This window comes from Syngnathus scovelli, chromosome 22 (genome assembly GCF_024217435.2).
Source record: "Syngnathus scovelli strain Florida chromosome 22, RoL_Ssco_1.2, whole genome shotgun sequence".
Lineage (NCBI taxonomy): Eukaryota > Metazoa > Chordata > Actinopteri > Syngnathiformes > Syngnathidae > Syngnathus > Syngnathus scovelli.
The window spans coordinates 5,507,886-5,522,681 of NC_090868.1; the positions used below are offsets into that span (position 1 = coordinate 5,507,886).

At 43.1% G+C, this 14,796-nt stretch overlaps 1 protein-coding gene across 4 annotated transcripts in view; it reads left to right on the forward strand.

Moving 5' to 3' along the window:
* The window catches only part of iqsec3a (IQ motif and Sec7 domain ArfGEF 3a), a 39,927-nt gene that overhangs the window by 24,525 nt on the left and 606 nt on the right, over positions 1–14,796 (forward strand). For 2 of the 4 annotated variants that reach the window (XM_049760231.2, XM_049760234.2), the window contains 9 exons: positions 385–507; positions 5,454–5,620; positions 5,976–6,115; positions 8,558–8,683; positions 9,405–9,504; positions 9,579–9,737; positions 9,945–10,034; positions 10,650–10,693; positions 12,450–14,753. In XM_049760231.2, the coding sequence (XP_049616188.1) occupies positions 385–507; positions 5,454–5,620; positions 5,976–6,115; positions 8,558–8,683; positions 9,405–9,504; positions 9,579–9,737; positions 9,945–10,034; positions 10,650–10,693; positions 12,450–12,935 (1,435 nt within the window). In that variant the 3' untranslated portion in view covers positions 12,936–14,753. Of the gene's footprint in view, positions 1–384; positions 508–5,453; positions 5,621–5,975; positions 6,116–8,557; positions 8,684–9,404; positions 9,505–9,578; positions 9,738–9,944; positions 10,035–10,649; positions 10,694–12,449; positions 14,754–14,796 lie in introns of those variants that run through there. The other 2 variants (XM_049760232.1, XM_049760233.2) reach the window with 2 other exon arrangements.

A 14,796-nucleotide genomic window follows, 5' to 3' on the forward strand; every position in this document is an offset into this window, starting at 1 on the left:
CTAAACATAAAAAATCCATGTCTTAATAAAGCACAAGAAAGAAATGAGTTTGAAAGTCCATTAAAACTTACTTCCAAACCTCATTTGGCCTGAACCATTTTGTATCCAGCTTCCAGTGAACTCATGTCACGAACTTTTTTTTTTTTTCGTTTTGTTAATTAAGGTAATTAAGATTTACTTGTCAGGTGTGGGGAGGATTTTCCGCTCGAGGAGATTTGCACGTTTGTTTGCCAGCTGCATCTTTATCCTCCTCCTCCCTTACGCACATTCCTGCTTGCGAATGTGCCGCGTGTTAAATTTGAGAGAACTTTTATCACCAGTCCGCATCCCCGGGGCTCATCGATCTCATCGCGCTCACGTGTAATTATTACGTTACCTCAACAGCTGCGTAGTGGATGAGATGGATTTCTCGGGGATGGAGCTGGACGACGCGCTGAGGAAATTCCAGGCCCACATTCGTGTCCAGGGAGAAGCCCAGAAGGTGGAACGTCTCATCGAGGCATTCAGGTAATTAGCAAGCAATTTGCATATTTTTTAATTGTTCTTTTGCTAGGATGTGATTATTTTTTGTCTTACCTGTATAATTAATTATTTTTAAAAATATTTTATTGTTATGATATTATTTATTGAGTTTCATATGACTGACACTCCAAAAATAGTTACTAAGCAATATCCCATTGAACAGCGGTGGTTTGTGAAGATAGCAAATGGTGATTTTTATTTTTATCAGGGTTCGTTCAAAGTTGTAAACATCTGGCTAACATCTATGTGACCTTGAACGAACTCTGGCGAAAAGCTACTGAGCTCTTTCTTTGCAAACCTTTGCAGCTGAATGGGATGCAGGCTTTTGTGTGTGTACTCCCAATACAGTTTTGGGGTTATATACTCCTATTTAACCCCCGAAAAATTTAGATAAATTATTAAACTACAAAAACAGCCTAATTTTCAGTGTTGGAAAAAAACCTACAATTTTTGGGGGGTTGTTTTATCATAACCACCTAATTTTTTGGGTTACTTTGTGGGTTATTCATTCGACCCAACTTTTTTGGTCGGTCCCTTTTTGACACAGTTTGAACAGTTTGGTTATTAATGGCCAAACTGTTCTTAGAGTGTGCTCAGTATTTATTACCAATTTGTTACAGCTACAGTAAAGTCCATTCCAAGTAATCAACTAATGTAAAATGTAATGTCTGATGTAAAAAATATGACATGACTCTTTAATACACTAATTTTTTGGCTAAAAAAAATGATAAAAACCGTTTTTAATGGGTCCAAATGCAAGATTTTGACCTTGACCGGTTTAATATCAGCTTAGTATTTTTATACATTTATTAAAAAAAAAAAAAAAAAAAAAGAAAGAAAATTTCAGGGGATGAAAAATAATATATATATTGCATTTTAGAGAAGCTCCAACATGTGACTTGCAAATTTGTGTTGGATCTTTCTTTCGGTCCTCATCACAGTTGAAAATAAACACGAGTTGACGCTGTCTGGCATCTCTGAGTTGAACGGTCACCTGTCACAGTTGCCTGAGGTGCACAACAAGGAGGTAAACAAAATGTGTGGCTCAAGAGACCATGGCACCGGCAATGCCTGGGCATCTGCGTGTTAGAGCAAAAGGCGTGAGAGCGGAACAAACCTGAGGGGGGTGGCAAGGATTGAAAAGGGCATGAAAACAAAAGAGGGTAGAGGATTTATAAATAACCAGTGTTGCGTAACGTCCACTGGCGTTTCATGTACCCCTCCCCACCCCAACCCCCTCTCTTACCTCCCCTGCTGAGATCAGAAGCATCTCCAAAAACAAGCGGGGTGGGGGTGGGGGGGGGGACAGTGACGCACCCCCCCCCAAAAATCGTGGCTGGCATGGGAAGCAGCAGCAGCTTCACTGTTTGCTGCGTCAGTGGACAAAACGAATGAACAAAATGGTGCATGCTGCAAATGTTTACACTGTGCATTTGCATAATGTAGCATCCCAAATAGGATTAGCTGTGCTGCGGTTTCAACAGTATAATAAATACAGTAGTGCCTTGAGATACAAGTTGACGTTATTCTGTAACCACACTTGAAACTCATAGAATTTATAACTCAAATCATCTTTCCCCACTGACATGAATGGAAATACCATTAATCCGTTCCAACCGCCCAAGAAATACATCAACAAAAATGTGCATAATGCATAATCTATAGTATCGTATTTTATATATAAACTCTAATAACTGTTGGAATTTAGTGGACATTTTGTAGTAATACTGTAATAGTACTAGTCGTTCTCCACAGAAGATAAAGAATATATGGCCATGAGTTTTTGATTATCTGTCACTCCACCGTTTGTGTTCAAAGATTAGATTAGATTAGATTCAAATTCATTGTCAGTGTACAGCACAAGTACAGTACAGCGAAAAGAACTTTGACGTCCAACCAGAAGTGCAAAAAGCAGTAAAGTGCAGAGTAAAAAGAATACTAAGCAGTAGGTACAGTGCAATCAGGTAAATATGAGGTGAGTTATACTATGCGGGATAATATACAAGAGGGACGAGTGCGGATATGACTGGTTAAGTATTTACAATAAGGTGCAGTAGAACAAATATTTGCAGGCGGTACTAGAATGCTAATTATAAATATAGGGTTATAAATATATATAGTGTCAGTATAACCAGATATGAACAGCAAGCGGAGTAAGAGTGATGAATAAATATATAGATGATATAGAATTATATGCAGATATGGACAGTATATGCAGGTATTACAGGTGTTGTTGTGGTGGGTTTATTGTGCTGCAGGGTTCAGAATGATAGGAGTTTGTGCTGCGGAGTTCAGGGCGATGACGGCAGAGTGGAAAAAGCTTTTCCTCAGTCTACTCATCTTGACCCGAAGAGTCCGGTATCACTTCCTAGAAAGAAGAAGAGTAAACAGTCTGTGGTTGGGATGACTGGAGTCTTTGATGATGCTGCGTGCCTTCTTCAGGCACCATTTTTGGTAAATCGACTCGATGGTATGAAGTGATGTGCCGATGATGCGTTGGGCCATCTTCACCACCCTCTGCAGTGGCTTCCTGTCCGCGGCCGTGCAGTTGCCGTACCAGACCGTGATGCCGTTGGTGAGGATACTCTCGTTGGTACACCGGTAGAAGTTCACCAGGATTCCAGGAGATAGATGGGCTTTCCTCAGTCTCCTCAAGAAGAAAATACGCTTGTGGGCCTTACTGACCAGTGAGGGACCAGGAGAGGTCATCGGAGATCTGGATACCAAGGAATTTGAAGGTGGCGACCCGTTCGACCTCCTCCCTGTTGATATGGATGGGGCATGCGTGTCAGCCTCAGTCTTCCTGAAGTCAACGATGAGCTCCTTCGTTTTCTTGGTGTTGAGGGCCAGGTTGTTGTTGGCACACCACGTCGTCAGGTGCTGTACCTCCTCCCTGTAGGCCGTTTCATCGTTGTTCTTTATGAGGCCCACCACCGTTGTGTCGTCTGCAAACTTGAGGATGGTATTCGAGCCATGCGCAGGAGTGCAGTCGTAGGTGTAGAGGAAGTAGAGGAGTGGGCTCAGCACGGAACCCTGTGGGACGCCGGTGCTCATGGTTAGGGTGGAGGAGGTGAGGCCGTCTAACCTAACGGACTAGGGTCTGTTGGTTAGGAAGTCAAGTATCCAGTTGATGACAGAGGGGTTGATGTTGAGGTCCTTGTTCTCCACAAGGTTGCCAAGTTTGGTGATGAGTTTGGAGGGGATGATGGTGTTAAATGCAGAGCTGAAGTCGATGAACAGCATCCGCACATGGGTGTTGCTCTCGTCCAGGTGGGAGAGGGCTGCATGTAGTGCAGAGGAGATGGCGTCATCCGTGCTCCTGTTTGCTCGGTAGGCAAATTGGTGTTTGTCCAGAGAAGGTTAGAGCCCCGATTTGACGTGACCAGGAGCAGCCTCTCGAGGCACTTTATGAAGTGGGAGACGAGTGCAACTGGGCGGTAGTCGTTGAGGCCCTTCGCAGAGGAGTGTTTAGGCAACGGAACAATGGGGGTGGTCTTGAAGCACAACGGGACAGTTGCCTGGGCCAGAGACAGTTTGAAGCTGTCGGTGAACACCTCCATCAGCTGCTCAGCACAGTTCCTGAGCACCCGGCCAGGGATGCCATCAGGGCCAGCTGCTTTGCGTGCATTTGTCCTTTTCAGTGCCGCGCACACTTCAGTGGTTGAGAGAGTGAGGGGTTCAACTGCTAGAAAGATAACACTGCAACACTGATGCTTTTCGTTACCCTTTCTATGGTGTTTTCCATTCTGTGTTAGCAAGAAGCTAGCAGACTTAAACTCAACCTTATTTCTAGAGCACTTTAACAACAACAACCTCAACTCTGGAAAAGTGCTGTTCATCAAACTAAAAATTAAAATCATACAATAATAGGGATATGAATATTCTAAATTAATAATAATAATGTTGCCATATTAAAAAACACATTAAAAAACTACTAGCCTTGCTCCTGTATGTGTGTTTTTGTCGAAAACCAATTCAAGCGAATAAGTTCAGTAGAGCCTTCACACAAGCTCAACAGGCCCATAAAACTGCGCCACAAGCCCAGTGTGCAAAAGATGACTGCTCTAATTAACTATTACAGTACAATACACACACGTTTCCTTCTTTACTTGCTGTCTGAGTCCTCATACACCATTGTACTGTTGTATTATTCATCCTCGAGCCGGGGAGTGTTCATACTTTATGCATTTGATTTGAAATAATCCCTCTCCATTGGGTGCACACACACACAGACACCATTTTTTAAACTGATGGGGCCTTTCTTATGAAACACTATTGGTCGACTATATTTGGTAGTGAGTTAGAATGTTGTGGTTCTCCTGTGTGTTGTGCATTTATGCTCTCTGAGTGTGCACGTAGTGTACATAAAAGCTTCTGCATGTTTAACTACAGCCAAGGACTCAGCGGAGTTCTCTGTGATGCATGATGCGTTCGACCCGGTAGGACAAATGGGTTTTAAAGCCACAGAGAGGAAAATGTTAGTGTCACATGAAGTGAAATTAAAGCAATAAATCCATACTAGCTTTCATGCACTTCTACGGTATTTGAATATTATACGTATGTTGAATGCTGCGAGATGTGATTCTTTTCTACTTATTGTACAAAAAATGGATGGATTGTTCTATCTTATGCATTGAGTAAACAGGAAAATTGTGGTCACCTCATGCTCCATACTATATATATCTGTGATTTTGAGTGTGTGTGTGGCTTTAAAAGGCGGAGCCTAATCTGGTGAGTGACATGGGAGTCAGAAAACAAGAGAGTAAAGTTTGTTGTTTTCAGCTCAGGTTATCGCTGGCTAGCCATTAGCCAGTCTGTATCTTGACTGTCTGGGTTATTTGTGGCTATCGCAGCTTGTGTATTTGACGCCAGACCCATATTTGTCCCCATTTTAATGAATGCTGTCTGTCTTTATTCATGCCTCCCCGCAGTCAGCGCTACTGTATGTGCAACCCCGACGTGGTGCAGCAGTTCCACAACCCTGACACAATCTTCATCCTGGCTTTCGCTATCATCCTGCTCAACACCGACATGTACAGTCCCAACATCAAACCGGACCGGAAAATGCTGCTGGAGGACTTCATACGCAACCTCCGAGGTACGCAACAAAAATGCCGATCGATCAGTCCCGCGGGAGGTCGATGCGCACCAACTTTAGTAAATTCATCCAGACGGAATGCGGCGATTAGATCAAGCGGGAAAATCAATCTCGGCATCTTAGGCAAATGAAAATATGCCACGAGGTCCCAGCCGGCCTACTTGTCTTTGGAATTTTTTTTGTGTCATCTCTCCATCCACTACCGTTTGTTAATCTCATTTTGGGGAACACTTGGATTGATTGTCTGTCTGGAGGCCGACATAATTTAAGCCAAGATGCTTTTTTTTAAAAACTTGTTTCAGAAGTGAGCGGTGAGTATTGCAACATCTATCAACGTTTGTCCCCTATTTTTCAGGCGTGGACGACGGTGCGGACATCCCCCGCGACATGGTGGTGGGCATCTACGAGAGAATCCAGATGAGAGAACTGCGCTCCAACGAAGACCACGTCACTTACGTCTCCAAGGTGGAGCAGTCCATCGTGGGCATGAAAACGGTGAGGAAACAAAAAATCCCCGTCTTATCCCCGCCTCCCCGTCTTGCTCTCGGCCTCATTTCTTGGACCATCGGGCGGTGTCTTAGTCAAGCGCCGGTTGACGATTTATCACAAGTGCCGAGACTCACGCACTTTCTGTGCCAAGCCGGTCATTATTCAAGACCTTATCGCTAACACCTAGCTTAAGTACTGTTAGCTGAGCACATTTGTTATCCATTAGAAGGCAATGAGTACATCCAACTTGTTACGCCAGCTCCATCTGTCATTAAGTGCCGAGGGTTTCTTGTGTAAGTGTTCTCGGTATACTGCAAGTCCTCAATGCAGCAAGGTATTTTTTTTTTTATTCAGAGCCAATCTGTACGCTTTCGAAATCAACTACAATCCAACGTTGTTAACTTTACCCTCCCTGTTATTCACATCCAACATGGAGGAAAAAGTTAGTCTCGCTCATCTCCCATCGACTTTCTCGATGACATTGAAAGTCTTATTGGCGCCATCTTCCTCACCGCCCCGCCTCCTCCTGTGTTTTTACACCCCCCCCCCTTTAGCAACTGTGTCAGTGATGGATGGGTAGCCATCGGATGACAGAAAGCGCGTAGTCAGAGCCGCAAATGATGGATCGTTGAGACAGGAAGTGACTCCTCATGCCCACAAGGAGCTGTCAGTTCCACAAAAGGCAAGAGGAAAAGAAAGTTGATTGTGGACTGACTGCATTGTGCAGTTTTTTTTTTATTATGATTACTCAATCAGGTTTATTTACATAACCCTTGCACACCCGCATCCAAGCAAGGAAAATCTCATATGCAAAGTAATATGCTTTGATTTAAATGCTATTTATTTTCTGTGTGTCAGTTTCAGAGGTGACAAATATCAGGAGAACTAAGTGAGGTGCAGAGGAATACTTTAAAAGTGTGCTATAATAGGTTTTGTGTTCAAAGCGTGTGGAAGACTGATATGGTCTCACTCTAATGTGAATTTATACGTATTTGGTCTAAAACGTATTAAACAGTGCCTCACTGTAATGGCTTTCTCCACAATGGAAGTTTGGCCGGTATGAATATTTTAAGGCTTAATTATAGCAAAGTCACTGCATCTCAAATATTTAGCGCCATGTAACTACTTTTATGTCTGTTTAGAACAAACTCAAGGGGGTCATGTAAGTTCATAATAACACTGTCAGGATATGACGTGGGTTTCATACTAATGATGTCATTACATGGCTCTTCTGACATGAGCTGAGATGAAAAAGGAGGCGAGCGGGGAAATGTGCATGATCCCCCGTGGTGACAAGTAGAAGGTTGTGCAAATTATCCGCAGGGGTGCTGGCGGAAAATGAAAAGTGGAAACGCCGGGTGTATATTCGGATCCGATCACAAATAGGAGCCCGGCTGTGCTCGTGACAGCCCTTCCATTGCTTCCCTTTTATTCCAAGGATATGATTGGACTACTCGGCAAAGGCAATTTTGTGCATCCAAGCCTCTGTTGTGATAAACCTTTACATGACCCCTTTTAATCGAGCGCTGTGCCAGGACCCACGCGGCTCGCAATCAACGTGATCGGATTAGAGTAAGAAGGAAGCAAGAAAGAAGAAGCCGCCTCCTATCCTCTTTTTGAATCTTCATCCAAGTGTCACCAAACATTTTTTGAATTGTACAAATGGCTGGTATGAAGTTACAATGGTGTTAGCGACGTTAGCGTCAAGTGATTTAGATGATTAAATTACAAAATAATAATAACAATACAGACACGAGCAAAGCCTTCAGAATATTTGATTAATCAACAACAAATTGATAATCAAATTAATTGGCAACTATTACATAATCAAGTAATCGTTTAGAGCATTGTTAAACTTAAAATCTCCCAAATCCTCACATCTCATCTTTTCAACAGTCATTTTTAGTTAATAAACTGTAATGCAATCTGAAATTTTATCGTATTATTCGATTAATGGAGTGAAGAATCAAAGAATAATCGATTCTGAAAATATTCGCTAATTTGGTCCTGCAAGGCTGCACTGTATCACCGACTAAGTGTTGCTATAGCAACGCCTCAATGATCATTTATAACCAAATTGCTCACTTAGTCCAACACACCTCCACCAAGGCCAAACTATTATCAAAAAGAGTTTGTGTATGTCCTTTTGTTCATTAGCAGCCTACATTCGCTTTATTTGTTTTTTTTACAAACAGATGGGCTGAGCTATTATTGTAATGATAAAAATAAATCAGATCCTCGTCACTGTGTCACGCATTTTCATCCTGCTAATTACATTTTCCCCTGAAATGACTACTAGCCCCCCTCTAGAAAAATAAATGTCAACAATGCTTCCATCCTGCCAAGTGACAGAAATGAGCCAATATCCTTTTTTTTTTTTTTTTTTATTACAGCAAAGTTTTAAGTCTCCACAGTGGTATGATTAGTTTTTCCCGAATGTGCCTGCAGGTGCTGTCGGTGCCTCACAGACGACTGGTGTGCTGCAGTCGTCTTTTCGAGGTGACGGATGCCAACAAGGCTCAGAAGCAGGCGGCACACCAGCGAGAAGTGTTCCTCTTCAACGATCTCATTGTGGTAACTTTAAAAAAAAAAAAAAAAAACGTCTGATTCCCACACCGGCAGATTTCACATGACAAATGACAGTTTAAACCTTCCCGCACGTTAAAGCTTCTTATACTGTTGTGACATCTCTGCATGTGTTGCTTCTAATAAAGTCAAGCGGGAAAAATCCATCTCACAGAGCAGCCGGAAGGTGCGGCTGTAAAAAAAAAAATGTTGGACTCGGGCCACGGCACAAATCAAAGACTTTGTGTCGGGCATGATTATTATTCTCATTAGGAGTCACATGGTGGGTTATGGTTTCAAAGTTGTTCAGCAGCCGTCATTATGCAAAATGCTGATCTCACACAAAGGGGACGACAAAAGTAGTGTCTGCTTAATTGGTGGCTGGAGGTTAAATGGCACATTTCGGGCAGAAAAGTTACAAATGGGATGAACTCCCATGAGACGTTTGTCGCTCGTATCTGAAAAGTGGGACAAATGTCATCTCAAAGTCACAATGATTGCATTTCATCAGGGAACTAAGCTTTGATTCTGAGACCAAATTGTTTTTAAAATTGACGCAAGGTTAAAAGACAAACAAAATAAATGCAAATGTGTGGGGAGTGACATCACTTGCTAAAGATTAAAATGTTCCACATTTGAGTTATTTCTGGATCCAACAACAAGAATCAACATAATTTTTCTATAATAAATAAAACAGATATATTTTTTTTGTGTGTGTGTCCGTCCACAGATACTGAAGCTTTGTCCAAAAAAGAAGAGCTCAGCGGCCTACACGTTCTGCAAAGCCCTGGGCCTTCTCGGGATGCAGTTCCACTTGTTCGAGAATGAATGTGAGTCACCGTCTCTGCATTTTTGACCCATGTAATTGGAATAAATTTTCAATTTGTCCATTTTTCTCCATCAGACTACCCACACGGCATCACCATCCTTTCGCCGTTCGGCTCCGACAAGAAGCAGGTGCTCAACTTCTGCGCTCAAAGCGCTGAGGAGCTGCTCAAATTTGTAGAAGATCTGAAGGAGTCCATCGCCGAGGTGTCGGAAATGGAGCAGATACGAATTGAGTGTAAGATTTTATGGAAAATTGTAGCCAAAACAACATTATAAAGTCAGCGTGATTGGCGGCGACGGGCAATTAGTATCAACCGTGGCGTTTAATTACCGCGATGAAGCGCCCGGCGTGGGAGGTGCATGTCAACGCCCGTGTGATAATGGCGACGATGATGAGGGCGGCGGTGCGTGTCTTACGCTCTCGCTCGCTTGCTCACTTCAGGGGAGCTGGAGAAGCAGCAGGGGGCGAAGACGCAACCGATCAACAACGGCACGCAACTGGAGCTGCGAGGAAAACACGCCGGCACGTCAGGTAGGTAATTTGAGGCTCGACAATGCCACTGATTTTAGTCAAGTGAATTTTTTTCTTTGCTATAATATGTTCTATGTGGCCCCACTAGTCTCAAACTGTTTTCAGAATTTTGGTCATGTGCCGTTTGCAACCTGAGCCCCTGCGCAACTGTGATGTGATTTTCACTCGACAGCAAGTAGCAAAATGGCTGCCCCCTGAGATGAATAATGCTTAATTCATATTCCACAAACACAATATGAACCAAAATACCTTGTTTACACCATTTCCAGCTTGACTCCCCCTTGAAAAGAGAAAAGCACGTTAGCTTCATTCTAACACATAAGGTAAAATGCTATGAACGTGCTAACAGAACTAACATCGATGTGTTGGCATTATAACTCCCCCTTGAAAACAAATCGTGCAGCAACACAAGTAGAAAGACAATGTAACAATACTCACAGGCATATATTCTTTGAGTTTTATGAAAACCAACTAATATTAGTGGTAATAAATATAAAATTACTGAACTTTATTGAAAAAACATTTTGGAAAGACTAGTGGATTTTAGTTGTGTGATTTTTCCAATGTAAAATGTGTACCTTTAGCTCAGTGAAGGTTGTAACACTGTGGCTTCAGGAAACCAGGAGCTTGAGGACAGAAGTGGACAAAACGCCGTGGAGGTGAGTGCTTAACAACATGGCCAAGTACGTCCCCAACGACAGGTAAGTGCTCGAGCTAGCGTAGTGAGGCGTAAACAGGATCGATAAAACAAAAAAACAGGTAGATTGACGTCAAAGAGTGGTGAAGGTGAAAAACAAAACTCCAAATGCATTTGGATTCCTTTTTTCCACTCATCCTGGACAAGCAAACAGAAGCCATCTCAACTACGTTACCCAGGAGGCTTTGCGGCTACAGGATGACCTTTTCTCCCTCCCGCTTCTCTGCGGCGGTGCGTCGCCTGGAGGCAGAGGACACGCACTCAGCCTCAAGTTGACATTGAATGTAACTCAGGCTTGAGTGGCCTAATTAGATATTGAGCTTTTTTTTTTTTTTTTTTTTTTTTGGCCATTGATTTAAACCCCATAATTTAAATTACATTTAAGATCTAAAATGATTCTCATTGCGGGACATTGTCCTCTTGTCCCGCCACACGGGCTGCGGTGAATGTCAGCGGCTGGTGCGAATGAAACGCTAGCTGTCAAAGCGCATTCATCCGGACGGGGAGCGGTGGGGGTGGGAGTCGGTCGCCGCAGTGCAGAGTGCAGCTCTTCTGTCCCCATCCTTTCATCCGTCCGCCAATCGGACAAAGCCGTCGTGCAAAGTCACGAAAACAGCTGCTCGCCAATGACGACGCGATGTGATGAGACGGACAATCAGCTTGTGATTTTTCACAAAGTGGCGGAAAACAAACAAAGGAAACTGGACTATTAGCATCAAGAAACCTGCATGGAGATCCAATTTTGGATCTACCACTGGCCTGTTGTGTCAGTCGCTCACAATCATTTGCACTGGAAGATGATCGGATAATCAGAACATCTACTCAGGGACTGGATATCGATAGTGTTCTTCTTCTTAAGCTAGTTCTAAAAAGTAGGGGTTGGACCCATAGGTCGGCGAGTTGACAAATCGACTAAAACCATATCATAAAACAAAATGGCACTGCTCAGTTGTGAAAAAAAAAAAAAGTGATCGTGTTGGCAATCATTGAAGTCACAATTCAAACAATCATTTATTTTAGGATACAAAACAAGACAAACATGTAAAAAATACATATTTAGTTTATGTCAATTATATCATCGGTGAGCTTTCTGATTTTTTATTTTGGTAAATTTAAAATAATCGTAGAAAATTGTAGTTTATGACACAATACTTGGTGACCTTTTTTTAAAATCTTACACTCGTTATCGCATTTTCACCTGCTCTAAATAAGAATTAAAACTAATACAAAGGCCAAAACAAAATTAAAACTTCTGAAGTGGTTCAACCCCTACTTGGGAGTACAAAGACAGGAGAAAAGAATAAGAGTAGCAATAATGTGACTTGTGCATCGTGCCTTGTTGCTTGTTAGACGTCTTGTGTGCTTCCCCTCCTCTTCTACCAACTGCACGTTCTGGTTCCCTCCACCCAATCCTGAGTATGTCCCCCCCCCTCCCCATAGCGCCACACAGTGGTTTGGAAGGGCGATACAGGTGCCCTCAGTGTCCCCTTTGGAACCACCCGGCTTCCCCCCACCACCCCTCACGCACAATTCCCAGCATCCATGGAGGACCAAACCAAGCCCCCCTTCACCCCACGTGTGTGCGTGTTTGTGTTATGACATCACCACCACTTTCACCCCCCCCCCCAAAAAATGAATAAAGAGGGCTTGACGGATCATAGCGGAGGAACCAGCTTGATAACATTTGATGCTGTTCTCTTGGCTGTTTTCTAAACTAGGTGTCAATTCACAACAGGCTTCAGACGTACCAGCTCAGCAGCAGTCCCGAGAGCACGGGCCTTCTTAACCACGGGGGGGAGCCGCCGGTCCACCCGGGCACCCCGGCCCAGCGGCCACGCCCCCAGCCCGCTGCCAGCGTGGCCGACCTGCGGCCCGAGGCGCTCATCCAGTGTCAGCAGATCGTCAAGGTCATCATGTTGGACAACGGCGGCCACGCCCGCATGGAGGCCTTCCTCAGCCACGCGCCCCCCCACCCGCACCCCCACTACCACCCACACCACTACTACCAGCATTACCAGCTGAGCCAGTCGGCCACGTCCACACCTCTGCGTTCGCCCGACCCTTCGCAATGCGGAGGCGGAGACGGCTACCAACCCCCTCTTCCTCCGCCGCCGCCGCCATACAACCACCCGCATCAGTACATCCCCCCGGACCCCCGCCTCAGCCTACATCGGACCCCTAGTGGCTCTCGGAGCATGGTGTAAATAGAATTTAATCAACCCTGCTTATTTAACAGTACACAATGTACATAAAATATATCATCAGAAGAATTATTTAAAAAAAACACACATTTAATTATATTTAGGAAAATATGCTTAGATTTGAAAAAAGAAGCAATGTCATGTGTGGATAACATTTGATTCGATTTTCAAAAGCCACCTTTTTAACTCGAGCTAAAATTGGGATGGACAAAGAGCAGAAAATATCCTCACCTGCGACTGTTGTGCCAAAAAAAATGAGCAAAGCGGAAAAGAAGGACTTCCAAAAATCTACTCGCGATGGATGGATGGATGGATGGATGGATGGATGGATGGATGGATGGATGGATGGATGGATGGATGGATGGATGGATGGATGGATGGATGGATGGATGGATGGATGGATGGATGGATGGATGGATGGATGGATAGATGGATGGATGGATGGATGGACACTTCCACACTGACTATTTATTTATTTATTTATTGCTTCTACAAGAAACAAACTGCTTCTATTCAACAACAGACTTTCAAACTGAGACGCACTGTGGCCGCCATGTTTCTCTTCGAGGGGGACGCTGACGCTTCTTCGCTTTTTCAGGGAATCTCGAATTTCCTCGTTCAACTTTGGTTTTTAAAGCCTTTGTGTGTATTTGGTACCTCCCCATTTTCCGTGTGTTCTGTCTTCTCCTATCTCCTGCTTATCTTTCTAACCTGACATTAATCCCCAAAACGCAAGAAAAACAATGAATAAACAACAGCTTTTGTCCAGACAGAAAATGCTGATAATAATAACTGGGGCATTAGTTGAACTTCGTTCCTGGAGCGCGGATTGTAAATATCACATCCTAAAAGATATCGGAAAGGACACGGAGCATCTTAATAATCACATGACCTTCACTTTCCGATGAGTCACTCGATGCCCTGCCTCATATTTTATGCACTAAAAAAAAAAAAAAAAAAGCCCCAAGTGAGCATTAACTTTCAGACCCGTCCAGTCAGCTGACAGCCATCAGGCAGCCATCAGGCAGATTTATTGATTTTTTTTTTTCAACTCGAGCCGTCTTTTATTCACTGATAACATCACATGGATTTTAAAAAAGAAAAAGAAATGTGTGTTCTGAAATGAAACATGAGCAAATCCTGCTTAAAACTTCAGCATCATTGCAGCTAGTTGTGCTTTTTTGAAGACATTTTAAACACATCAAAGTATAATAAAATAGAAAGAATAAGTTAAGTACGCCCCTGAACAAGCACTTCTGTTGATTTTAATTTGGTTTGCATGTATGTTTTGATGCATGATTGAATTAAGTGTGTGAGCACATGAATGGGGAATAAAGGGGTGCATTTTTCTGTCATAAAAAAAAAAAAAAATCTCAATGCATTGAATTATTACCCCATTCAAGTGGGGTGACCAGTGGAATAAGCAAATGTCAGGTTCTCTTCCCCCCCCCCCCACCCCTCAAACTTAACTGTTGAATTTTCTTGGGAGATGCTTTATATGTGTGTGCGTGTACAAGACGTTACCACGGCAACCAATGTAGCATTTAGGGAGTTCCACGAGTGGCTGACTTTCACCTATGACAGGACACTGACCAAAGGGCTCTCCCATATATACAAGTGCACTGCTTCATGAATGACATGATGACATCATATTAGTGAATTTACATTTAATTAATTAATTAATTAATTAATTAATTTAAAAAAAAAAATGTTAAAGATAAGGGAGTGTGAGAGAAATGAGCCATGACTTCCCGCGGTTGGATTCCTCTCTTGAACTGTCTTTGCAGTATATCAACATGCTATTAAATATCATTCAAGTTTGTTTGTGTTTGCTTTTGGAAATTGTTTTTAATTTTGAAGAATA